Genomic DNA, 27,428 nt, shown 5'->3' with positions numbered 1-27,428 from the left:
ACAGAAAATAATGAAATCAGAAAAAATACCTCCCGTGATTGGGATCAAGATTCTATCAGACCACAAACACACACAGGGTCCAGCCTCCCTATAGACTTGATACCTGTTACGTGAAGATAGAATCAGTAGCCGCAAGTCAAGTGATTTGGTTACATTCTTCATTTTCATTAGAAATCTTCCCTTCTCAGAACCTTCTCTTTATAAGACTTACTCACATTGCTTCGATGGCTAGTTTATAAAACTGCAGATTCAGAGTACTCTAGATGAAAAATTTGCTCTTCTCTGAGCAAAAATCTTGACAAAATCTGAGTGATCCTTCCCCTTTCAAATGACTGGGTGGGAAGGTAATGTCCTGAAACTGTTTTAAAATAAATCGTTTTTTAAAAATAGAATCAGTTATTTTGATGAAATCCAAACATATGTTAAAACTACTTTCTACTAAATAAGAATTGCTACTTAAATCACGTAGAAATTGGGGGCAATGTTTTGACATAATTGTATTACGATTATCTACAAAATTTGAAAATACTAAGGTTTAGGTAAATTTCCCACAGACTTCACTTTATTTTTATCTTATGTTGGATTACTCTAACTAAGAACGAAGACAATTTGAAGCAGTAAGTATTAGACAGCCCTCTTAACCTAAGTACCTTTCTACAATACTTGTTATTATGAAGGTAGCTCTAAGGATGAGACAGATATATTTGTTAACTTATCAGGTAAGTGGTTTTTAAGCTTTGTAAAATTACAGAACTCTTTCTTTCAACATGTTAAAATCAAAAGAGAATGAACCTCATTAACTTGACTTAATAAATCCCATAAACTTGGTTTAATGAACAAGGAGGAAGGGAGAGGAAAGCAAGGCTTTGCTTTAACCCTGGGTGTTTTAAATTAATAACAAGTATAAATGATTAGAAGTTAAGTTCAAAATACCTGCATTTCCAAGTATATCTACATAGGGCTATGCTTAAGTCGTATTTGCTGTTAAATACAATGCATGTGAAAATTTTATTTTAAGTAATTATTTTGAAAAGAACGAAGCTATTTAATATTTCAAATAGAAAGTATATACTTATGGATTAAAATTTTCATATATGATGAATGACAGTTGCAACTTAGTTATTCTTTAAAAGGCTAGAAAAACCATTTTCTAGTTACTATAACTACATTAGGCACCAATATACACATGGCATAGAGTAAGACTCTCGTTGGATTCAATATCTATCATTGTCCAAATACAATTCAGTTTGTCACCCTTTCTTAAGACAGAAAGAGTAGAAAGGTAATTCAAGAACAAAAAGGAGATAAATGCAAGAAAAAAAAAATTTAAAAAGTGGTATATTTAGAATGAAGAAAAATTAGAATTGACAATGATTTTCTCAAACTATAAGGAAGCAACTGTCCCTTTTCTGTACCAAAGACAGAACTGCAGGAAGTGAACATAAATTGAACCGAGTGGTTTAGACAACTCTTAAAGAAGAACATGTCATAATGAAAACAGAAGGTGAACTCTGGAGCAAGCCTCCAACAGTAGCTCTGAATTTTTGTGGGGGGTGTGAAGGGAGTCATAGTTTTTGGCTGCATTTGTTTGTTTGAAAAGGTAAAACACACATCTTTTTTTATGACTTAGCCGTAGGCCCTTTAAGGCTGAATTTAATCGCATGTTCAAGTTATATGTAGCTTCACAATCCAATAATAACGGACTATCTTACACATTCCTACATTATTAGATGATCATATACTCAGTAGTATAAAATATGTACTGCTTCTGTGTAGGTTTCATATGATACACAAGTAACAGAGAAGCAAATACTGTGCCCGAGAGTGTATGGAAAGCTCTTCTGTCTATTAAGTTTGCTGAAAATGAAAGGTTTAGAAGTCTTTTAACTACTTGCTAGAATATGAAAAACTTCTCCATGTAGTTAAAAAATAATTATCAAAAATCGACTAATACTTTATAGTGGAAGCTTCATACTTGTTTTCCTAATTAGCTTATGATTTTTGTCCACATTAATCAAACAGAAATGTTTCCAATGAGAGCTGAGGATAATTGCTAACAAAACATTGAATACATTGCGATATGAAGGCCAAAAACTCCAGCAGAAGGGAAAATGAAGCCTAACCTCACAACACACACTTGTTTCTGACATGTTTTCATGGCTCCACTTTCCCTCCTTTACATTAGTGGTTCCCTACTCTGTTGTTTTCGTTTCATTTGCCTCCAAGCAATTTACCTGCAAAGGCTCCCTTTTTAACATTCATTTCTAATTGAGGATCAGTCACTGGTTGGAATCACATGTTTTGCAGAAGTATTTTTTTAACTGATTTTTGTAGTTGAATGCATTGATAGGTAGCTACCTGTTACAAATATAAAAAGTCAATAATGAACCTCTAAAATAGAGGTTGAATTTTACACATATTCAGGGCTAGGGAAAAGTTAATTCAAACTCCCTTTATTCCACAGATACTGTCAAGTAGGAGGTCATGGACTGAATCATCATTTTCCCGCTGATTGAACTGTCACCTTCATCATACACTTCATCCTCAAATATACTTTAATTTTTAATTTTTTTGAGACAGAGTTTTGCTTTTGTTGCCCAGGCTGGAGTGCAATGGCGCAATCTTGGCTCACTGCAACCTCTGCCTCCTGGGTTCAAGCGATTCTCCTGCCTCAGCCTCCCGAGTAGCTGGGATTACAGGCATATGCCACCACACCCGGCTAATTATGTATTTTTAGTAGAGATGGGATTTCTCCATGTTGGTCAGGCTGGTCTCAGACTCCCAACCTCAGGTGATCCACCCTGCATTAGCCTCCCAAAGTGCTGGGATTACAGGTGTGAGCCACTGTGCCCCACCTATCCTTAAATATACTTGGGTCTGTTTCTGAATTCCCAATTCTGTATCATTGGGTTTACTTGTAGACCACAGTTTTAATTATTATAAAAAGTTTACAGTACATTTTGTGATTTGGCAAGGCAAATCCTGACTTAGTTCTTAGTATTTCAAAATAATCATGATTTATTTTATAAGCTATACACTTTGGCCTGGGCACAGTGACTCATCCTTATAATCCCAGGGCTTTTGGAGGCTGTGGTAGGAGGATGGCTTGAGACCAGGAGTTCAAGATCAGCCTGGGCAACATAGTGAGACCCCACCTCTACAAAAAATAAAAAAATTAGCTGGGTGAGGTGGTGCATGCCTGTAGCACTAGCTGCTCAGGAGGCCGAGGTGGGAGGATCACTTGAAGCCAGAAGTTTGAGGTTACGGTGAGCTAAGATTGTGCTACTGTACTCCAGCCTGGGTGACAGAGTGAGATCCTGCTTAAAAACAAAAAAACAAACAAACAAAAAAGATATATACTTTGCATTTCTCATTGGTGAAGTATCTACATGAATGCATTAATCATTAATAAAAGATTAATGTAAATAAGTTCTAAAGACATTTACACAGGAAACAGGGACTTCATTTTTCAAAATCAATATAATTGCTGACTTAAAGATTTAACTGGGATATTCAGATTAATAACATAAAAAACCTTATGCTCACTATTTTCATAGAAGGATGAATAAAAACACCAGACACTATTTTAAGAAGTATTAAGCCTCTTATCCATATATTTACAATATCAAATTTATCTATAATATCCAGAGTTGAACTGAGTCTCTAAGATTAACTCCTGCTCTACTATTGTATAAATATATGAAAACTGTAATTAGAACAAGCATCTTTTAGAGGCCAGAGATAAAAACCACAACTAAAAAATAAGGAAAACCTTTAAAGTTTCAAACATTAGCCACCTCTATCGTTTCCAGAGAAGAAAGTAACTGCCTTCAGGGTATCTACTTGACCAAAGGCTGCTGTAGTTCTTTAGCATTTGAGAGTTCTAGAGGTGAAGGTGACCACTAGTCGCTCCACCTCTCAACTAGCATCAATGAGACTGCCCAAAGGGTAGAAAATCAATCCTATCAGAGTCCAGGAAGTCCTAGGGGAGGAATCAGCTTTTAAATTCTTCTAAGAAACTCATTATAAGGTAGCTAATATTTTGTGGTAACAGCAAATTTTGGTATCTATTTCTAAAGAGATAATTTAAACTAGAAAAGATTGGGTGCACAAGTCATAATCAACAGGTTGGTTCACTAAAGGAATTAAAAACATTCAAATTATAAAAATGTAAATTTGGGGAAATAAATTGATTTGGTGGAAAATGAACAAGAGAATAGACTAATACAATTTAGAAAAATACCATCTTTTAATGAAATGGAAAAATCCAATTCATTGATATCAGCCAAATAGATGTTTACTTCACTTGGTTAACACTTGCCTTCATCTTTCTTTCCATGTACAATTCAAACATCACTTTACTCATGAGACTTCAATTCAATGTTAAGACTTCAACTCACAACCAGTTAAATTTTAGAAACAAGGTATTTAGGTTTACCAATAGGCTATTATCCTTTTAGACACTAGATGGCACTGGATAGTAAACAAATTTAGATCTATGTAGATGGCCGTAAGTAAATAGCTCCCACGTTTACCTGGAACTTGAAATATGGATGACTAACTTTGTTTGCATAATTCTTAAAAATAAATCTGCTGAAGTTCACTGCGCACTTGAAAAAGGCAAACAATTACTATAAACTACCAGGTCTGAATACAAAGAATGCAATACTTCCGGTGAATGTTTAATGCATACATATTGAAGCTGAAACTTCAGATTCTTCCGCTCTTCCATTTTTTCCAATTGTATCCCAAGTACAAAACTGAAATGTGTTCTTCCCAGTATGTGGGTAATAAAAATCAAGTAACAAAAGGGCAGGGGGAAGCTATGTTCTTAAAAGAAGTATTGTGTTAGGGTGGAAAGAGCATAGTTTCTCTTTGTAGAAAGCACAGTAACTTTGGAATGGGAGCCTAGCCTTTAGTTTTTGACTAGCTGTGTGAACTCGGACAATCATTACCCATAAAAGAGACCTTGGCTACCTCATCCCTAAAATGAAAGGATTAAATTAAAAAATTTGGAAGTGTCTCTTTTAGCTTTAACATTCTATGAATCTAAGACTTCTAGAGTCATCTAGTTGCTCATGTTTATAAATAAAAATAACAAACAACTGCTTAACTAACTTATCAAACCTGTAAATTGTGGAAAGATTATTTTTAAAATAACACATATATATATAAAACTATCAATAAATTTACTTCTGAATTAAAAATTTTAAGGTATAAAGTACGTAAGGTTTTCAGCTTTCACAAACAACTCTGATAGATAACAGTGGAAAAACTATAAAGATAATATTATCAGGTATGTTATACATGTAACTAAGCATAGCCATACAAACAATAAAAGTTGAATTAAGCAAAAATTCAGTCATGAAAAAATTATTTTTTTCCCCAAAAAACATCTCAAGAGCACTTTGTCTATAGCAGACATTGCTATGGGCCAGGATACAACATACACTGTTTTCTTTGTTAACTCCAGATTTCTCAGAAATTGCTTCTTCTGCCCAAAAGACATCCTTTATTTTCCCTCTCATCTACTAAGTGAGAGGTCTTAAATCCCCACTCAAATATTGTCTCCTCAGCATCCAATCTGTTTTTATGTGCTGCAGCCCCATCACATTCGTGGTCACAGAGCCCTTGAGCTCCTCTGTTAGCACATAAAAATCATGTGCCGTTACTAGCTGTTGATTTTGCTATCTTCCCTACTGCTTGTACATTCTTTGATGTCAGAAATAATTTTGTTTTTGTTTGCTCAGCGATTTAGCACAGTTTTTTGGTACTTAGCAGATGTTTTAAACGGTTTGTTAAACAAACAGCATTTATGGTGTAACATTTAACTAATGGAGGGTAAACGGTAAATTAAGGTTTAGAAAGTTTAAGAATCTTTCTAAACCATGGGCAAGGACTTCATGTCTAAAACACCAAAAGCAATGGCAACAAAAGCCAAAATTGACAAATGGGATCTAATTAAACTAAAGAGCTCCTGCACAGCAAAAGAAACTACCATCAGAGTGAACAGGCAACCCACATAATGGGAGAAAATTTTTGCAAACTACTCATCTGACAAAGGGCTAATATCTAGAACCTATAAAGAACTCAATCAAATTTACAAGAAAAAAACAACCCCATCAAAAAGTGGGCAAAGGATATGAACAGACATTTCTTAAAAGAGGACATTCATACAGCCAACAGACACATGAAAAAATACTCATCATCACTGGCCATCAGAGAAATGCAAATCAAAACCACAATGAGATACCATCTCACACCAGTTAGAATAGCAATCATTAAAAAGTCAGGAAACAACAGGTGCTGGAGAGGATGTGGAGAAATAGGAACACTTTTACACTGTTGGTGGGACTGCAAACTAATTCAACCATTGTGGAAAATAGTGTGGCGATTCCTCAAGGAACTAGAACTAGAAATACCATTTGACCCAGCTATCCCATTACTGGGGATATACCCAAAGGATTATAAGTCATGCTGCTATAAAGACACATGCACACGTATGTTTATTGTGGTACTATTCACAATAGCAAAGACTTGGAATCAACCCAAATGTCCATCAGTGACAGATTGGATTAAGAAAATGTGGCACATATACACCATGGAATACTATGCAGCCATAAAAAGGATGAGTTCGTGTCCTTTGTAGAGACATGGATGCAGCTGGAAACCATCATTCTCAGCAAACTATCGCAAGAACAGAAAACCAAATGCCGCATGTTCTCACTCATAGGTGGGAACTGAACAATGAGATCACTTGGACACAGGAAGGGGAGCATCACACACCGGGTCCTATTGTGGGGAGGGGGTATGGGGGAGGGATAGCATTAGGAGACATACCTAACGTAAATGATGAGTTGATGGGTGCAGCACACCAACATGGCACATGTATACATATGTAACAAACCTGCACGTTGTGCACATGTACCCTAGAACTTAAAGTATAATAAAAAAAAAAATTTTTTTTTAAATCTTGCCCAGTCACACAATTATTAATTACAGAATTATTAAGTGGTGAAACAGAACTCACACAATCTAACTCCAGAACCAAAATTATTTCAATGCTAAACTACTTACTGGGAAGTTTTCCTTTTCCCCCCAAGTTCTGAAAAAGTATAAGGAGCACAGGAATTCTCCTTCTTAAAGGGCTGCCCCAGTAGCAAATGAACAATGCAGGTACAGGAGCCCAGGCTGGGCTCATCACTGTCTCCCCGGGTTTAACGTGGTGCCTGGTGATGACTGGTGCTCAAAAACAGTCAGATGAATCAATGCCCTACTGGTTTGTAGAAAGGTAATATTTCAACAGTGTCTTCAATTTCCTCCTTGGCTACTGGACTAACACGTTTTTGATTATCATTTGTATTAAATAGGATAATTTATATTTTCCTTGAAAACTGTTCTTTTTAATCTAGGTTTTCACATTTGTTAGTAAAAATAATCCCTCATAACTTCTCATTTTCATTGTATCTATTGTTTAACATGTTTTAAAATTATTAAACATATATAATTGTGTTTCTTTTTTGTCAGTTTAGTAAATGGTTTGTCTGTGTTTTAGTCTGTTCTCACACTGCTGGAAAGAACTACCTGAAACTGGGTAATGGATGAATAAAAGAGGTTTAATTGACTCACAGTTCCACAGGCTTAACACGAAGCATGACTGTGAGGCCTCAGGAAACTTACAATCATGGAGGAAGGCAAAAGGAAAACAAGGAACTTCTTCACATGGTGGCAGGAGAGAGAGTGCAAGTGGGGAAGTGCCACACACTCTTTTTTTGTTTGTTTGTTTTTGAAATGGAGTCTGACTCTGTCGCCCAGGCTGGAGTGCAGGGCGAGACCTCTCGGCTCACTGCAAGCCTGTAAGCTCGGCCTCCCGGGTTCACGCCATTCTCCTGACTCAGCCTCTGGAGTAGCTGGGACTACAGGTATCCACCACCACGCCCAGCTAATTTTTCTATTTTTAGTAGAGACGGGGTTTCACCATGTTAGCCAGGATGGTCTCAATCTCCTGACCTTGTGATCCACCCGCCTTGGCCTCCCAAAGTGCTGGGATTATAGGCGTGAGCCATCGCACCCTGCCCGCCACACACTTTTTAAACCATCAGACCTCGTGAGAACACATTCACTACCATGAGAAAAGCAAGGAGAAATCCGCCCTCATGATCCAATGTGGCAATTACAATTTGACATGAGATTTTGGTGGGGAAACAGAGTTAAACCATATCATTCTACCTCTGGCCCCTCCCAAATATCATGTCCTTCTCACATTTCAAGACCAATCAGGTCTTCCCCACAGTCCTTCAAAGTCCTAATTCACTCCAGCATTAACCTGAAAGTCCAAGTGTAGGCCAGGCATGGTAGCTCACACTTGTAATGGGGAGGCTGAGGTGGGTGGATCACCTGAGGTCAGCGGTTTGAGATCAGCCTGGCCAACATGGCAATGCCCCATCTCTACTAAAAATACAGAAAAAAAACTAGTCGAGCACAGTGATATGTACATGTAGTCTCAGCTACTCAGGAAGCTGAGACAGGAGAATCGCTTGAACCCAGGAGGTAGGTTGCAGTGAGCTGAGACCATACCACTGCGCTCCAGCCTGGGTGACAGAGCAAGGCGCTGTCTCAAAAACAAAAAACAAAAATAAATGTCCATGTCTAAAGTCTCATCTGAGACAATGCAAGGCCCTTCCATCTGTGAGCCTGTAAAATCACAAACGAGTTAGTTACTTCCAAGATACAATGGGGGTACAGGCATTGGATAAATGCTCCTATTCCAAAAGGAAGAAACTTGCCCAAGCAAAGGCGGTACAGACACTGTACAAGTCCAGAACCCAGTAAAACAGTCATTAAATATTAAGGCCCCAAAATAATCTCCTTTGACTTCATGTCTCACATCCAGTGCATGCTGATGCAAGGGGTGGGCTCCCAAGTCCACAACCACAGCTTTGCCCCTGTGGTTCTGCATGGTATGGCCCCTGCGGCTGCTTTCATGGGCTGGCATTCAGTGCCTGCTGCTAATCCAGGCACATGGTAGAAGCTGTTGGTGGATCTACCGTTCTAAGGTCTGGAGGACAGTGGCCCTCTTCTCACAGCTCCACTAGACATTACCCCAGTGGGGACTCTGTGTGGGGAACTCAATCCCACATTTCTCCTCTGCACTATACTAGGAGAGGTTCTCCATGAGGGCTCTGCCCCTGCAGCAGAATTCTGCCTGGATATCCAGGCATTTCTATCATCCTCTGAAATCTGGGTGGAGGCTCCCAAACTCTTGCCTTCTGTGTACCACAGCTAGAGCTGAAGTGAATGGGACACAGGATGCCATGTTTGGAGTAGCAGGTCCTTGGGCTTGGTCCACGAAACCATTTTTCCTAGGCCTCTGGACCTGTGATGGGGGTGCTGCTATGAAGATCTCTGAAATGTCCTGGAGACATTTTCTCCATTGTCTTGGTGATTAATATTTGGCTCCTCTTATGCAAATTTCTGCAGCCAGTGGCTTGAATTTCTCCACAGAAAATGAGTTTTTCCTTTCTACAACATGGTCAGGCTACAAATATTCTAAACATTTACGTTCTGCTTCCCTTTTAAACACAAAACCCTCTCTTTGTGAACACATATGACTGTGCATGGCTAGGAGCAGCCAGGCCTCATCTCCATCTGAGATCACCTCAGCCTGGACTTCACTATCCATATCACTATCAGCATTTTGCTCACAACCATTCAACAAGTCTCTGGGAAGTTTCAAACTTTCCCTCATCTTCCTGTTTTCTTCTGAGCCCTCCAATTTCCTTTGCTTTTAGCCATTATAGGAGTCCTATGAAGAATTCTTAGACAGAAATTAAATACATTAAAGTTAGGGTCTAGCCCAGAAAAGAAAAGGAACCACAAGCTGGTAAATCCTAACCTAATATACTGAGTTTAACATGTGTATTATTTGGATAAATAATAATGGTATTGATAACGTCTTCTAACTTGTTTTCTTGATATCTCAGTAACTAAAAATACTACTACTTTTCTGTCCATTTTCTCCACTTTGCTTCAGAAACTTCAATGCACCAGAATAAAAGACAGTTTCATTTTATAACCTGATGTAATTTTTTTTTCTTTTAACAGTTGGATCTTCTTTATAAGTAATTTTGTTATAATCACATAATGATTTCCATAACAATATTTTATGTTTTAATTTTAGTGATTTTTAGTATTTAAGTTTTGTTTTTTTCTGCTAAATGTTCTATTTAAAAAAAAACACAGAATGTTTTTTCCTCCTTGCTTATATGAATGTGCATTTTTAAATTCTGTTAGAACTTCTGACATATTTAAATGTTATTTAAGTTATATTTCTCATTACATCAATTTCAGAAATTTATTTCTACTGACTGAGAAGAAAATTAATACTTTAATAAGTGTAAAAACTGTATAATTCTTTCTTTTTTTAACCCTTAGTATTTGTTGATATGGACAGAAAATTTCCCAGTCTATTTGGGTTTTATTATAATTTTGTCACTAAAGTATATAATTTTTGCTGTGAAATTGAGTTAAGAAAGACTTTCTTGCTATGATTTCAAATCGTGACAATTCTTTAAAGATTGATAATTATGTAGACTATGCAATCTTTCATGTGCAAAAGACGAAATACAAAAATATATACATGTATCTGCTTACCTAGGCAAAAGATGTTTAAATTAATATGGTGAGTTACATTTCAGAAGTGTATCTTCTATTGCCAGCAATACAGAAAATTAGATCATTTGGCTGACACTTTTGAAAAAACAATTTCAAATTTATTTAAAGGCTGCATAAAATATATTTTACCCATCTTTTATATTGCTTTGCTGGGTGAGAAGAATGGAAGGAATCCATAGAAATCTAAAAGGAAGTAAATAAAGGAACCGTGGGAGTTGACCAGATCCCAAAGCTGGCTTTCTCTTGAGGGAATTAACTAATGACTGAATAGACTGATCTTCTCCCAGGAAAGCCACATGGAGAGCGGGAGACAGGAGAGAGAAGTTGGGACATTTCTGTGAGGGACGTCTAAATAAAGACCCCGTTAGAGGGCCAGGACAGGCAACAGGCCACACATTCATCTTAGGCTGAAGGACAAATACACTTACCCCAGCAAAGAGGCTGCAAGGAAACCAGATTATTTTGAAATTAGTACTGGAGGGAAAATAACAGTCTCCTCTGAGAAGTCACAATTGTGCATCATGTGGATTTGACTCTTGAAGCCATACTACTTTGTAGTCTGAAAATTCATCTCAACCAGATAATTTAGTTTAAAATGGTTTTGGATTGGTAGTACCTTAAGTGACTAGCAGAAACAAATGCCTGTCTATCGCCAAGAAAGGAACTAGAAAGGCACTTCTAACAAGCCTTGAGAGTATCCATTTAAGAGCCCCATGAAAGAATAGAATTCACAACTACAGAGAGAGAGAGAGAGAGAGAGGGAGGGAAAGAGAGAGAGAAAGGAAAAATAAAAAGAAAACCATAAAACACATAAGCACAAAAGTCACCATCTGTCAGAGTTGGACAAAACAAACCCAAGAAAATGTAAATTCAAAAGAACATAGAAGAAGTATGGTTAATGTATTTCAAAAAATAAAAGACAAGTTTGAAAACATGTACAGGAAATAAAAACTATAATGAAAACCAAAATAAATTTAAAAACAGTATCTTTATTTTAGTCAATATTCAGAGAGATAATTTATCAACCTGAACTCTATCTACCAAAGATATATTCCAGGAAAGTGGGTGAAATAGAGACAAATTCACACAAACACAAACTGAGAGTGCTTCCCATCAGCAAACTCTCACTAAGGGAAACTCTAGAGGATGTATTTCAGATGGAAGAAAAATAATCCCAAACGGGACGACTCGAGATACAAGAAGAAATGAAGAACAAAGACAGTAGTAATCATGTAGATACATCTAAAGAAACACTTGAGTGAACTTAAGATTTCTCAGCCAATGTCTTCTTCCTACCCACAGAAATCCCTGGGTTAAGGAAATAACAAGGGCTTAGCTATCTAGGTGGAATGCATAAAGGGCAAAAACAGAGTGAGCAAAACACAGTAATTATCCCCAAGAATTATCCTCCCAGGCAGATAAGGTACCTGTCTTCATAAAGCTGATATTCTAGCAAGAAAGCCAGATAAACAAATAACCACTCAAATCACAGATAAACATGTAATCACAGACTCAGCTATGTTCTATGAAGGAGACATATACAACACTGAGAAAGCAAAATACAGTGTACAGTGGGATCCGACTTGGGAAGCTGAGAGACAGCTACAATTTCACTATGTACCCTGCTGTTCACAGGGATATTAAGTTGAAGAGACTCAGTCCCTGAGATGCGGGCAAGAAAGAAGGAACAGGAAATCAGTGCCCCTAGAGAGAAGCATGCCCAGTAAATGGACTGGCCTTAGGAGTTTAGAATAAGGAGCCAGAATAAAACTGAGAGGATATTGTACTAGTTACTAAAGTTACTAAAGTAAAGGATAAGTAAAGATGAAATAATTCAAATTGATACATAAAATTACAATTTAGATATTGTAGATAGAAAACCTTTTTGCTGAATCATAAGAGGAAACTACTTCATTGAGGCCAATGTATAAAGAAGTCTGCAAATAAAGCAAAAAAAGAAAAAAAAAATTTTTTTAAGCCAAGTGATTAAGAATATGGGTTTTGTAACCTAAATCCAAGCCCTGCAAAGTCAGCATTTTGGGCTCCCATCCACTGCAGCCACGGGGTGCCTGCTGCCTGCACCTCTCCGTCTCTGCCCGCAGCTGTCTCTATTCTCTTTCCACAGGGCAAGGGAGCATCCTGTAGGGGCAGCCTCACCTTCAGGGTTGTTACCACTTTCGTTCAGGTGAACGGTTAGAATTGCCGAGTCCAGATACAGGTTTTAGCAAAGAATCTGCCGGGGCCCTCAGGGACCACATGTCCACCCCGATCTGAACTAGACACCCGAGGGCAAGGGGCTGGATGTGAGCACGGCTGCATGGCCACACGGGGGACTGCTGGAGGCGGCTCAGAAGGAGTAATGCCACGTGGACCACAATAGACTGCATTCCACACATATCAGCCAATTAAAAAATAACGGCAAACTGCAAAATATTTTTCTAAAAGAAATTATGAACTTTTAATAAAAACTTGGGCGTTTTAAAAATAATTTTTAATGCATGGAAAACAAGTAATATCCATTTGTTATTTTAGTAGCTTAGCCATTTTAGAATACTACCAGTGTCTGAAATATAGTTTATTTGGAAGTGGTAGTAATATCTGAGTAATGCAAATTAATAAACATTCTTATCTGACTGTTTATATGAAAGGCACTAGGAGAGGGGCTTGGGAAATACAAGAATGAACAAGAAAATGTCTTTGCCCTAAATAAGCCTTTGAAACAAGCGTAATTTATTACAATACAAGGGAAAACAATTGCCATGGAAACGAGTAAGATAAGCTGTAAGTTAATTAAATCAGCCAATAAATATTTTTGTGCAACTCTTTTCACACTCTGCAAAACTGTTATATTTGAGTCCTACTAAAAACCTCAGAACGCTTTTGTCTCTATTCCTAGTAACACTGTATATAATGTAAATAATTTTATACATATTTTGATTACTCAAGAATACATGTAGCATATTGCAAAAATACATTCCAAATCTCAGATAGCAATGCCTAACACATAAGAAATGTGAAGCAAAAATGTGTCAAATAAATTTATGAGGAAATTTATACATTAAAGTTATAATAATAATATTAGTATTATTGGCTCAAATTATGCTAAAATATGTATACTTTTTAATACTGTATCAACAATCAAATGCCAGTAATTGAACATCTTGAAATACTTTTGGAAGTGCCTATGTATGTTGCATTTTACAGTGGGCTGTGCTCCAGGTAAGTTAGACCAGAAACGCAGGATCCGGGCTGCCAGCAGAAGACTGGAACAGCCAGAGCTGAGAATCCCCATTCCTTGCCTGGCCTGAGCCTACTACAGTAAGGCAGCTTAGGGATCTAGACTCAGAGCCCTAGGACTACACCCTAGGAGTTTTAGAGTCATCTGCAAAAACTTCAGAAATCACCAAGAAAATGTTCAACTTTCTGTAGATCATGTGTAAAGAGGGTACAGGAATTCCCCTACAACATCCAAGCTCACAGTGCCAAATAACTTTTACACAAAACACTAAATCTAGAAACACCATTTATAACCGAGGGTACCACAAACCAAAGGAAACACACACACACACACACACACACACACACACACGATTTTATGCCTAAATGTTGCCATATCAGTAAAATGCTTGACTGGTAACAACCAAATATAGAAACTAAAACCAAAATGAATTTAAACGAAAAATACTTAATCATGAAATGTCTGTTGTTTATAACTTTTTTAAAGGAGCTTATGATATTTTCTTATCTAGAGCACCAAAATCTAAATTTAGATACTTACATTATTGCACTCTCCAAGGAAATACAATGCAAATCCATCAGCTTTTGTGGCTGCCAAAGTAATAAGAAAAGGAAGAAGTGAGCTCAGTGGGAGAATCTAACATGTATGCATTCTCTACGGTGAGCGGCAGATGTGAATCTTTCAAACTGATTTGTTAACAGAATCAATGGTCATGCAGTAAATGGAACAGAATCATTTATGGCCTTACTCAATAGCATAATGAAAATATCCTCTACATGTTTCATCAGTGAGTATACAATTTAAGATACGATATCCTCAAATGCATATAGCAGTCAACGTACTACATAGTAACATATTTGTTGAACTCTAAGTATTCAGAATCATTTAATATTTTTTAAATTTGAGAATTGTTTAATTTTTAAAGTTTTTAAAATACCACAAGTGATATTTATAATATTAATTAACCAACATTAATTCTCAACCTAAAAAGCCGATGTATTTATCGATAATTGTCACTGAAGCAAACATAATTTAACTTACCTAAAATTGCTTTGGGGTCATCTGAAGGCAACTATAGCAGTTAACAGTGTAAGTTCTGGAGGGACTGCCTCAATTTAAACCCCTACTTAACTCCTTTTTACCTGTGTCACTTTGGGTAAGATGTTTAATCTCTCTGTTCTATAGCTCCTTCATCACTAAAATAACTCCTTTTTACCTGTGTCACTTTGGGTAAGATGTTTAATCTCTCTGTTCTATAGCTTCTTCATCACTAAAATAACTCCTTTTTACCTGTGTTACTTTGGGTAAGATGTTTAACCTCTCTGTTCTATAGCTTCCTCATCAGTAATATAGTGGTAATAATAAAAACAACCTCACGAGACCATAATAAGTCAGTTAATGCATATAATATGCACAGACAGGTGCCTAGCATATACTTAAATATACAATAAATGTGATCACTACAGTTGGTCTCATTAATATTTTTATTTTCAAATTAAAAAACAAAAGAAAAATGAAAGATACTATTGTCATAGTGGGTATCCTTCTGAAAAACGTGTCCTAAAAACAAGTGCATCCTTCTAAAATACTACTTTTCTGATATAACTTTCCCCATTCTATTCACAACATAACCCATTTCTTAAATGGTATATAAAATTGTCATTTACCCAAATATATTTAAAATGCTTACTCTCTCTTTTAAATTAATACATTTTATAAAGATGTGATTTAATTCAATAAAACTATGCTTTCCAAAGGAAACTAGGTGTGAATTAGAAGGCATAGTATTTTACATGTATATATCAGGCAGATACTTATTTGGGATTAGATAATTTAGAAAGTTTTAGGTTTGACTCACTCTGGTAGTTTCATAATAAAAATTTTCACTTCAAATTTAGTCCAGAAATAGAAGTAAATATAAACGACTTTCATCTGCCCCTTAGTAAGTAATTTTTTTTTACTGCTTTTTGTAAAAGAATCTTTGCCCAGTTTTTCTAAGAGGAACACAAAATGCTTCTTACCTATTTTGATGATGCTGCTCAGTTCATAGAGGAGTAGCTGGTTGTCTCCTCCTGTGTCCAACCGTTGTTCTATATAGCTGTTTAGTTCATATACAACTCCCTGCATATTCGTATCTTGGTACTTTGGATTAAAAATAACAAAAATAAAAACAGAGTTTAAATAAAATATAATAAAAATTCCTTAGTCTGTAAAACATACTATTATGTGACTTAATACACTAAGCTATTCATTATGCTTTTATAGCATGATTTAAATATTATAATCTATCTTATAAAACAAGTAGATTGAAAATTAAAATTGCTATGACTATTTATTTATTTTGAGACAGGGTCTATCTCTGTTACCCAGGCTGGAATGCAGTGGCACCATCTCAGCTCACTGCAACCTCCACCTCCTGGGCTCAAGCCATCCTCCCACCTCAGCCTCCCAAGCAGCTGGGACTACAGGCACACACCACCACACCATGCCTGGCTAATTTTTGTATTTTTTGTAGTGACAGGCTTTCACCATGTTACCCAGGCTAGTCTCGTACTCCTGAGATCAAGCGATCCCTCTGCCTCAGCCTCTCAAAGTGATGGGATTACAGGCATGAGCCACTGCGCCTGGCCAACTTCTTATTTAGAATTATCCATAGACTGCATCTGTGCAGCCTATTTATATTAAAATAGCGCTGTTACAAAGTTTAACTTTGTTTCTGAAGTTTTATATATATGAGGCAACTGGATTAGTAAAAATAATATCACAGAAGAGCTTGCTGAGTGCACCTCTGTAAGATGTTAGAAAAGTCTGCTGCAGTCGCTGCACTGGGTGAAACAAGTGTCCCGTGTGCCACTCTAATTTTCCATTCCTTTCCATCTATATGGCTCCTCCTTGGTCTGCTCTCATCCCTGCCACCATAGCAAGAGTTAGACGCTTGCACTGCAGCCACTGTCCCCACAGCAGCAGCCCCACAGCATGTCCATAGCACAAGGCTTCATCATGGCACCAGTGACAACAGCAGGTGGACAGGGAGATGTCAACCCCCCACCCTGCTCTAGTTCAAGCTACACTGTGTATTCTCTAGAGGAATAAAAAACAGTCCAATGAATCTCCCTGCTCCCAAACTTGTCTTACTAAACCTAGTCTCAAGATGACAGGTACTGTAACTTGAAATATAAAATTCTCTCTCTCCCTGGCTTAAAACACTCCTGGGGCTTCCTACTGCACTTGGAATAATAGACAAAAACGCCTCACATGGAAACACACCACATGCTGCAAAGCATGGTTACTATCCAGCTCAAAACTTCATCTCACACCCCATTCCCTCTACCCTCACTGTCCCAACCCTGGCCATCTTTCTGCTTCTTGATCATTCAGATAACTTCCACTTCTAAAGGTCTATTACTTGCTGTTTTTCTTGAGCACTATACTCAATAAATATCTGCTGAATGAACAAATAAGTAACCAACCACTCAATGATTGGACAAATACCACTGAACACCCAGACAATGCACTAGAGCAGGCTCTCTTCTAGTCATCAGAGACCCTAGAACAGTGAAACTATTACATCTATTGTCTTCAGTGAGCTCACATTCTAGTTGGAAGGGAATCAGTACGTAAATATGGCAGGTTTTTATATGAGAGCACCAGCTTGGGTTCAGTGTGCTAGCGCTAGGTTGGCTGAAATCTGTTCCCAAAAGTGGCCGATGCTCCACGAAGTTGAAACCTCAGAACTTCCCTGGTATATATTCAAAGGCTTAGCAAGATTGGAATGCTGGATTTGCCTGATAACGGGAGACCAGTTTGGCAATCCCCTGGCTATGTCCTAGGGATGCCCCCCTTCACCAAGGCCATGAGAAATATGTTTACAGGGGGAGTCCTGGAATATGTGAATATATACCTGGCTCTGGTGTGGGCCAGGAATTAATGTGGGAACTGCTGCCATATGGCTGTGTTCCTTGAATTCACCCAGAAGATGTGATATTGATGTGGCAGAGGACAAGTGGGAGCACTTCACATTCAGAGACAAGGTGGGTATTGTCAGCACAACCAACAGAAGTAGAGCTGCGGAGGAATTTGGTCACAGAAATATTCAGCACGGCTGCTTGATCCCAGGTGCTACGGTTTGAACATTTCCTCCAAAGTTCACGTTTTGGAAACTTCATCCACAACGCAACAATGTTGAGTGGCGGGCCCTTTAAAAGGCAGAGCCTTGTGAATGGAATCATGATGTCTGTGAATGGAATCATGGTGTTTGTGAATGGAATCATGGTGTTTGTGAATGGAATCATGGTGTTTGTGAATGGAATCATGTGTGAATGGAATCATGGTGTTTGTGAATGGAATCATGGTGTTTGTGAATGGAATCATGGTGTTTGTGAATGGAATCATGATGTGATCGGGAGAGTGAATGAGTTATCACGGGAGCAGGGTCCTGATAAAAGATGACTTTGGTCCTCTTCCCTTCTCTCTCTCATACATTCTCTCTTGCTCTTGTTCTTTCTGCCATGGGATGACACAGCAGTAAGGCCCTCACCAAATGAAGGCCCCTCAACCCAGGACTTCTCAGCCTCCCAAACTGTAAGAAATAAATTTCTGTTCTGTATGAGTTACCTAGTCTCAGATACTCTATTACAGCAGCACAAAATGGACTAAAACAGAAAACTGGTACCAACAAGTGGGGCTATGGCAATAACAAATATCTAACAATGTGGAAGCAGCTTTGGAACTGGGAAATGAGTAGAGGCCAGAAGAACTTGAAGGAAATGGCTGTGAAGAGCCTAGACTGCAATCAAGGAAGCATTAAGGGAAATTCTGGTGAGGGCTTAGAAAAAAAACAACAGCGGCAGGGAGGGCTTTAACTTTCTTAGGAATTACTTAAGTGGTCACAATCAGAAAGCTGATAGAAACATGGACAATAAAGGCTATTCTGATGAGCTACTGGATGGAAATGAACAAGATGCTGGCAACTGGAGTAAACGCCATCCTAATGAAGTCACAAAGAACTTGACTGATCCGTAGCCATGTCCCAGGGCTATACAGAAAGCAGAACTTAAGGGCAATGAACTCAAGTATCTGGGTGCCATTCATCAAGACAATGGGAGAAAGACCGTAAAGCTGCTTCAGAGACCTTGGAGGCCATCCCTCCCATCACAGGCTCAGAGCAGGGCCTTGAGGGCAAGGTTTCCAGAAAGGTGTCCATGGAACCTCAGCTTTTGCTGCCCAGGCAACTTAGAACTCTACTCCCTGCATTCCTTCACAGTGTGAGCCCGGCCACAGCTCGAGTGAGTTCAAGTGCAGCTCCTGCCGCACCTCCAGAGGGCACAAACAGTAAGTCACAGTGGTATCCACATAACACTAACTGCCAACTTGCTGGCTGCATGAGCTGTGGTGCCACGGCAGCCTCTGCCTAGATTTCAAAGGATGTCATAGACAGCCTGGGGCCCACAGACAAACTTGTTGCAGCAGTGGAGCCCCCACAGAGAGCCCCCAGTAGGCCAATGGCTAGTGAAGCCCTGAGAGCGAGGCCATCTCAGAGGCTCCAAAATGTAGAGCTACCAATGCAACTCCACAATTCTGAAGAAGCTCAGGCATGAGAGACACCAACCTGTGAGAGCTGAAGTGTGGGCTGGGCCCAGCAAAGTCATAGGGGCAAGGACACTCAAGGCCTTGAGGAGCCTAATCCCCACTCCAGTGTGCCCAGAATGGGAGGAATGGAGTCAAAGAAGATTATTCTGCAGCTTTAAAACTTAATGTTGTTTTCTCTGTTGAGTTTTGGACTTTTGGGACCAGTTACCCCTTTTCTTGTCTATTTCTCCTCTTTGGAATGGGAGTATCAATCCTATGCCTATTCTACCATTGAATTTTGGAAGTAGATGACTTATTTTGATTTCACAGGCTCAAAGCTGGAGAAGGTTTGTTTCAGGATGAATTGTTCCTTGAGTCTCACTCACACCAGATTTAGATGAGACTCTGGACTGATGTTGTACAAGTTAAGAACTTTGAGGCCATTGGGATGTAATTAATGCATACTACATGTTAAAAGGACATGAATTTTGGTGGCCAGGGGTGGAGTGCTATGGTTTAAATGTATCTCCCAAAGTTTGTGTTAAATAATCCCCAATGCAACTGTATGGAGAGGTGGAACCTTAAGAGGTGATTAGGACATGATGGCCCTGTCTTCATAAACAGATTAATACCATTACTGGGGGAGTGAGTTAGTTATCTCAGCAGTGGGTTTCTGAATAAAAGGATGAGTTTGGCCACCTTCCTCTCTCTCTAAAGCGTGATCTCTTGCCCTTCCACCTTCTGCCATGGGATGATGCATCAGGAAGGTCCTTGCCAGATGCAGGCACCTTGACCTTGGGCTTCTCTGTCTCCAGAACTGTAAGAAATAAATTTATTTTATTTATAAATTTCCTAGTCTGTAGTATTCTGGTATAGCAACACAAAACAAAGACAACAGTGTCCCTGGAACTGAACAGGGCAGCCTATTGACATATTTTTTTTCATTTGTTTAAACAGAAATGTTGTGGCTTAAATGAACAAAAATCTGACTTGATGACCACAAGAGAAGGTCAGAATACTTCACTGAATTCCCAGACATGAGCCAATTCGCAGGCCCAGAACTCCTTAAATAAGGAAAGAGAAAGCAAGGTCCCCTTGAAGAAGAATCCTACTGTGCTGCCAAAAATTTATAGCATAGATCTCCCGCCTACCTTTCCCAAAGAGGTCTGCAGCCATTTACCTGGGTGACTGAATATTATGGGGGCACACAGAATTACTAGACTTGGGGAACCACTGGACATCAGCTCTACCCTGACATTAATTCTTTATGATTATTATTATTTTGAGACAGGATCTAGCTCTGTTGCCCAGGCTGGAATGCAATGCAGTACTAATTATTAAGAGACCCAAACTCCACTGAGGTGTACCAATCAAAAGGGGCTCATGGAGATCAGGTAATCAGTGAAGTTTTTAGCTCAAGGTTTGTCTCAAAAATGAGCCACAATGGGTTCTCGAACACACTCTCTGGTGACTGCAGTTTGGGAATACACTTCTGGAACAGACATACTCAGCACGAGACAGAACTCTACACTGAAGGATCCCCATGCAGCAAGGGACTGAAGAAGTGAGACTTGGAGAAATCCGAGGGAAGAGCTTCCCAAGTAAAGAGAACAGGATAAATCAATTAATTACAATGACCCAAAGCGGCAAAATAGAAACCTGCTAAGCAATTCTTAAGCTGCATTTCAAACTCCAAAAACTACTAACTGCTACTATTAGGCTTTTACCTGTGGTAGCCACTCCCTGTTCTCTTTCCAAGCATTGAGAGCCTGGGCTGTGGAAGAGGTTCTCTCAGCTGTACGCATTCCCTTCTCCCATCTGCTGCCTTCCTGGGCAGTGCCTAACATTTCTGAGGGCTGGTTCCCCCTTCCTTTAGCCTTGTGGGTCCTACTTGCTTTGTTGCACACTTGACTATGGTAAGTCATTGGTCTCCAACTCAGTTTTGTGACTTTTTGTTGCTAAAGTGTAATCTTAACAGCCAAAATTTCTCAGTTATTTTCTAGCTCCAAATTTTTGTCCCAAGTCTTGCTCTTACCCAGGTACCTGTTGATAGGTATTTATATAATTACAGAATTTTCATAAAAATCAGGAACACTTGAAATTCTAACGACTCTAAAATATGAGAGCATTGTTTGAGGTCACCAAAACTTATGTTATTTTCTTTATCATCTGTAAGCAGACCCTATTTGAGCTATTTCAAATTCTGAATAACTCCAGATAAAATATTCTGCTCTATCACACCCTCTCTTCCTTACTTATTCCACTTATGCCAACCACTAGTTCTGTATTTTCTTTATCCCATAGTCTTTAAAAGGAGCTTCTATGAGAATGAAGCTAGCCTAAAAGAAAGCTGAGCCAAACGATAGTGAGAGACTGAAGTCATAATGATAGACTTTGAACACCTAGATCCAGCCACGCAAAAGCTTCATGTGATTAAAAATCACTAGATAGTTCTTTTAAATAAGCCAATACATTCTCTGAATTATTCATTTTTCACATGGAAGAAAGGAGCATTAGCCATCTTAATGGGAGTTTTTAGTCATTCAGTCCCTATACAAATGATACACGGCTGACTCCTTCCTCTTAGCATAGAATTCTGAGAACAGGCTCTTTAATAATGACCTGTGTGCAGGGCTGAGATCAATAACCAGCTGTTCTCCAACTCTTTTGGGCAGGAAATAGGTTGTTACAAACAAGTGAGAACAAGAAGACATTCTGGGAATTGGACAGTTTATCATGAGATTTCATTTCACATCGCTGGGCTTTAGTTTTCTCATTTGTCTAATGAGAAGGCTGAATTATACTGTCTGTAAAATACTTTCCCTTTCCAACACTAACTTTCTAAGATAAGCTATGACCTAGGTTTTAAATTTTTTTCTTGTTTATATTAAGCTTCATATTCTAATATTTAATCTAATAGAATATGTTAGCACATCCTGTTTCCTTTTGTTTCTCATTATAACTGCAAACATAACAGCAAAATGTTTTTACTGTAATTACTATTTTATATTGACATATTAACTCAGATATTAAAGGTCTATCTACATAGTTAACAAATCACTCAGACCATAATATACTGTAAAATATAAAATTACATGCAAATGTACAAGAATAAGCAAAATTGTTATTTGGTTGTTAGCCTTGTGGTCATTCTATTATTTATCAGGACTGTTATGAAAGGCAAAACTGAGGCGACAAATTACGTCAATGTCAAATCACACACTTCTAAGACACTTCTATGGAAACCCCATGATAAAGGAATCAATCTCTATTAGATTGAGTAAACATGAATTCTACGGCTTGACTAATAACAATCACAATAAGCATACTAATAAAGATGTTAAGAACTTGTATTTTTACAGCATTTTTAACTTCATAAGGTCCTTTCACGCCTTTCCTAAGAGAACCTACAACAAGTTTATACTGGGCGTCACTGCAGCATTCATAATTCGAGACGAGTCAAAATTCCAAAGTAGAGTAAGTTGGGAGCGACACAATTTCCCAATCAAATTGGACACCACCATCTTCATATTCTGTTGCATGCTGATCTCATGCAGTACTTGCGTCTTATTTGAGCAACCACCAAAAACACAGCTTCACAAAGATAAGACCTTAAGGAAAGAACTGTAGTGATCTAATAGTAAAAATGAACTATGTCAAGCTAACATTGAAACTGAACTACATCAGATTCTGTCCAACATATGCCACTGTGTTTCCCATGACATTTTAATATATCCTGATTGTTATCCTTGTGTATTTGCTGTGGTGCCTCGGGGTATTTGGAACACAGTTTGGGAACCAGGGGAAAGCCACTCTCTTGTCTAGGGGGAAACAATATTTTACAGAATAAAATGGTAATGAACAAATCAGTGTTAATCATTGGTTCAGAAAGGAAGTAAAAGTTGGTTTAACCGGGAGGACAAATGTTCCCATGACTGCTAAAATGAATTAGCTATGTAAACATACGTTAGACAGCCACTTAGCCAAAAAAGTTTGGAGGCAATTCAGTAATCACATGGAAACTGTGACCCCTGTTAGTCCCGAGAGTCTGTGATTCTATGAGGTGGCACCAACATATCTTGAAGGCCAACAATAAACAAGAAGCCATAAGGAGACAAACGTTAAATTGGATTAATATTTAACAGCATAAAAAGGAGCTTCTCAGTTTCCAATATAAACTTCAATGCTGGAAAAACATCTTCTTCTCATCATTCTTTATATTATTCCTTTGTTTCTTTTTATATTGTTTATAATGTTTTATTTTGACATAATTTCAATCTTACAGAAAACTGCAAGAATAGTACAAGAAACACCTTGTACATCTTTTACCCAGAGCTGTAGACTGTATCTCTGTCTCCCCCTTAAAACTCCTATGCTGAAATCTTAACCCCCACTGTGATGCAATCAGGAAGTGGGAGCTTCAGGGGAGTGATTAGGTCAGGAGAACAGAGCCATCATGAATGGGATTAGGGACTGGACACTTCCACCCTGTGAGGACACTGCAAGAAGACAGTTGCCTATTATCAGGAAGAGATCCTCAGCAGACTCCGGATCTGCCATCACCTTGACTGATCTTGAACTTCACAGCTTCCAGAATTGTAAATTTCTGAAGTTTATTAAGTCACTCGGTCTATGGGACTTTGTGACAGCAGCTAAACCAGGACACTAAGATTTACCAATAATTCGATTTGTCTTATTTGCCTCAGCATTCTATCAGTAAATTGTATCTATCAATCTTTCTGTCCACACATGCACACACACACTCACACGTTTTATAAATATGTTTTAATATTTAAGAGCAAGTTGGTGTGCCCCTTTATTCCAAAACACTTCAGTGTGCATTTCTCAAGTAAAAGAGCATTCCCTTACAAGTTAAATACAGTTACCATGATCAGAAAATCTAACATTTCTACAACAATATTAGCTAAATAAAAACACACATTCACAGTTCACCTGTTGTCCCAAAAATGTCCTATAAAGGATCATTATCCCTCACTCGTCTAAGTTCAAATCCCAGATCACATATGCTACTTAGGCATCACATTTCTTTAGCATCTTTCAACGTAGAACAGTTCCTCAGCCTGTCTTTGTGTTTCCTGAACTTGATACTTTTGAAGAATACAGGCCAATTTTGTTTGTCTGATGTTTTCTCAAGATGAGATTGAGGTTCTGAATTTTTTTCAGTGAAACAATGAAGTGATGAAGCTAGAAAGCCATAATCTGAAGAACAGTGAGCCTGCCGGGCTGCCTCCCTGACTTCCCCCATACGAACATGGAATCAAAGACTTATCTTACACAAAAGGGCATGATCCACGATTACTGTCATTTAATTTGATGCTGAAATTGGCCCAGATTTGGTGAGCAGAAACTCCTTCAAGACAGCGCCTGTATCCTTTTGACACATCCTAATGATTCCTTCAACACTTCCTTACCTTTTTGTCACATACTTTGCCAGCCCTTGAATCAGCCATTTCTAATCCAAAGAAATCCCAGTTCCCTTTAGTAGAAAATGGTATTTAAAATCCAAGAGTTGGAGTTATATCACACTGCTGTCAATGCTTCTAATGCATTACATATAGACATAGATATAGATGTAGATATAGATATAGATAGATATGAAAGGACCTCATCAATACATACACACACACACACAAACACACACATAGGTATGTATAAGCTGATAACTGTCATTCTGTATGTATTTGTCTACTTACATATACATGTATTAAGAGAGATGAAAAACCATGACTCACTCTGATACCTCCGGTTCCAACCAAACACTACAATGTATATTCCACTCTTCCCTATTTCTGTATTTGTAATTACCTCACCCAACATGTGAAATCTGGCTGCCAATATCCTTAATCTACTTATATATTTTCTCAAGTCTAGAATACACAGAGGTAGTTTTAGAAGTGCTAAGCCATACCACTTCAAATAGTAAAAGTATTAACTATATGTTAATAATTTTTAGTTTTTTAGGTAAAATTTACAGACACTGAAAGATACAAATCTTAAAGGTACAACCTTGTAACATACATCCTACCAAAGAGAACACTTCATCTCTTCATAAAGTCCCTCCCATAGTCCTTTCTAATCAATCCCTGTCCTCAAGGCAGCCAGTCTTTTTGACATTTTCCCACCATAGATGAGTTTTGCCAGCTTTTGGAATTATTTGTAAATGGAATCATACAGTATGTACTCTCTTGAACCTGCTACATTGGCTCAACAGAATGTCGGGGCAATTCAGCCATGGTGCTGTGTGCTTCAGCAGTGTGTTCCTTCCCATTACTGGTAGCATTCCGTTGTATTAATGTACTATAACTTGTTTATCTGTCGCACTATTGCTGGACATTTGGAATGTTTGTTTCCAGTTTTGAGCTATTATGAATACAGCCTGCTATGAACATTCTTACAGAAGTCTTTTTTGTGAACACAGGTTTTCAATTACCTTTGGCAAATATCAGAGTAAAATTCCTGGGTTGCAAGATAAATCTATGTTTAACTTTACAAGAAGGTGCCCCCCTTTTTTCCATGCTTTATATTCTTAAGAATAGAGTTATCAAAATGATTTAGGCATTTTAAAGGAAAAGAAGTTAAAAATAAAGGTGCTCTATATCACACAAACAGCACAGGCTAAAAATCCTTACTATTCTGTAATGAGCAACAATGAGCAACTATAATGACCAGTGAAGGAAATCTGTGAGCTACAAAGGCATGGGTGGAAAAGCTTGGGGGTAACACAGAGGAGGTCACTGATTCTTTGCAAATGCTTACTTTAAAAAGCTTTAAAATCCTAAACAGCATATAAAGGACCAGGAGATATTCATCCTGAGCCTATCCTAGCACTATGGGGAAAAAAGAAAAAGCAGCCACCTTCACTTGTTCTACAGTGTAACTGAGCACAGAAGAAATGCTACACAGAGCTGTTTCAAAGGATTACAGGAGAGTAAGTAAGGCACTGTATTAGTTCCTTGTCACGCTGCTAAGAAGACATACCCAAGACTGGGTAATTTATACAGAAAAGAGGTTTAGTTGACTTATAGTTCCACATGACTGGGGAGGCCTCAGGAAACTTACAATCATAGTGGAAGGTACCACGTCACAGAGCGGCAGGAGAGAGAATGAGTGCTGAGCAAAGGGGGAAGCCCCTTACAAAACCATCAGATCTTGTGAGAACTCACTCACTATCATGAGAACACGGGGAAATCGCCCCCATGATTCAATTATCTCCATCTGGTCATGTCCTTAACACATTGGGATTATTACAATTCAATGGACTCTGCCTGTATTCTAGAAATGCAACAACAAAGCCGCAAGCACATCACATCTGTTTTCGGCATAGTTTACTGAACATTTTAAGCCCATTGTTGAAACCTACTGCCCCCAAAAAATATTCCTTTCAAAATATTAGTACTTGGCATGGTGGCTCATGCCTGTAATCCCACTTTCTATGCCTGGTGAAGATGCTATGAACATTTGTTGACATGATGACAAAGGATTTAGAATATTCTATAAACTTAGTTGATAAGGCAGAGACAGGGCTTGAAAGGATGAACCCCAATTTTCTACTGTGGGCAAAATGCTTTCAAACAGCATTGCATGCTGCAGAGAAATCTTCTATGAAAAGAACAGTCTGCTGAGATGGCAAACTTTATTTTTGCCTTATTTTTAAAAATTGCCACAGCCACCTCAACCTTCAGCAACCACAATGCTGATACATCAGAAGCCATCTACGTCTAGGCAAGAATCTCCTCCAGCAAAAAGATTACAACTTGCCGATGACTCAGATAATCATTAGCATTTTTTAGCAATAAAGCCACACATAAGTTTATTTATTTTTTTTTGTTTTTTGAGACAGGGTCTCACTCTGTTGCCCAAGCTGGAGTGCAGAGGCACAGTCTTGGCTCACTGCAATCTCTGCCTCCCAGGACCAAGCAATTCTCCT

The 27,428-nt window shown here is 38.2% G+C and overlaps 1 protein-coding gene across 1 annotated transcript in view; it reads right to left on the bottom strand.

The window, feature by feature from the left end:
- Positions 1–27,428, bottom strand: part of PDE10A (phosphodiesterase 10A) — a 286,932-nt gene that overhangs the window by 99,629 nt on the left and 159,875 nt on the right. Inside the window, exons 4-5 of the mRNA XM_011999635.1 lie at positions 15,934–16,054; positions 14,453–14,502 (exon numbers count right to left, since the gene is read on the bottom strand). Coding sequence (XP_011855025.1) covers positions 14,453–14,502; positions 15,934–16,054 — 171 coding nt within the window. The remainder of the gene's footprint in view (positions 1–14,452; positions 14,503–15,933; positions 16,055–27,428) is intronic.

This window comes from Mandrillus leucophaeus, unplaced genomic scaffold (assembly GCF_000951045.1).
Source record: "Mandrillus leucophaeus isolate KB7577 unplaced genomic scaffold, Mleu.le_1.0 Scaffold6, whole genome shotgun sequence".
Lineage (NCBI taxonomy): Eukaryota > Metazoa > Chordata > Mammalia > Primates > Cercopithecidae > Mandrillus > Mandrillus leucophaeus.
The sequence above is the reverse complement of the archived record's forward strand: the minus strand, read 5'-3'. Positions and strand labels throughout refer to the sequence as shown.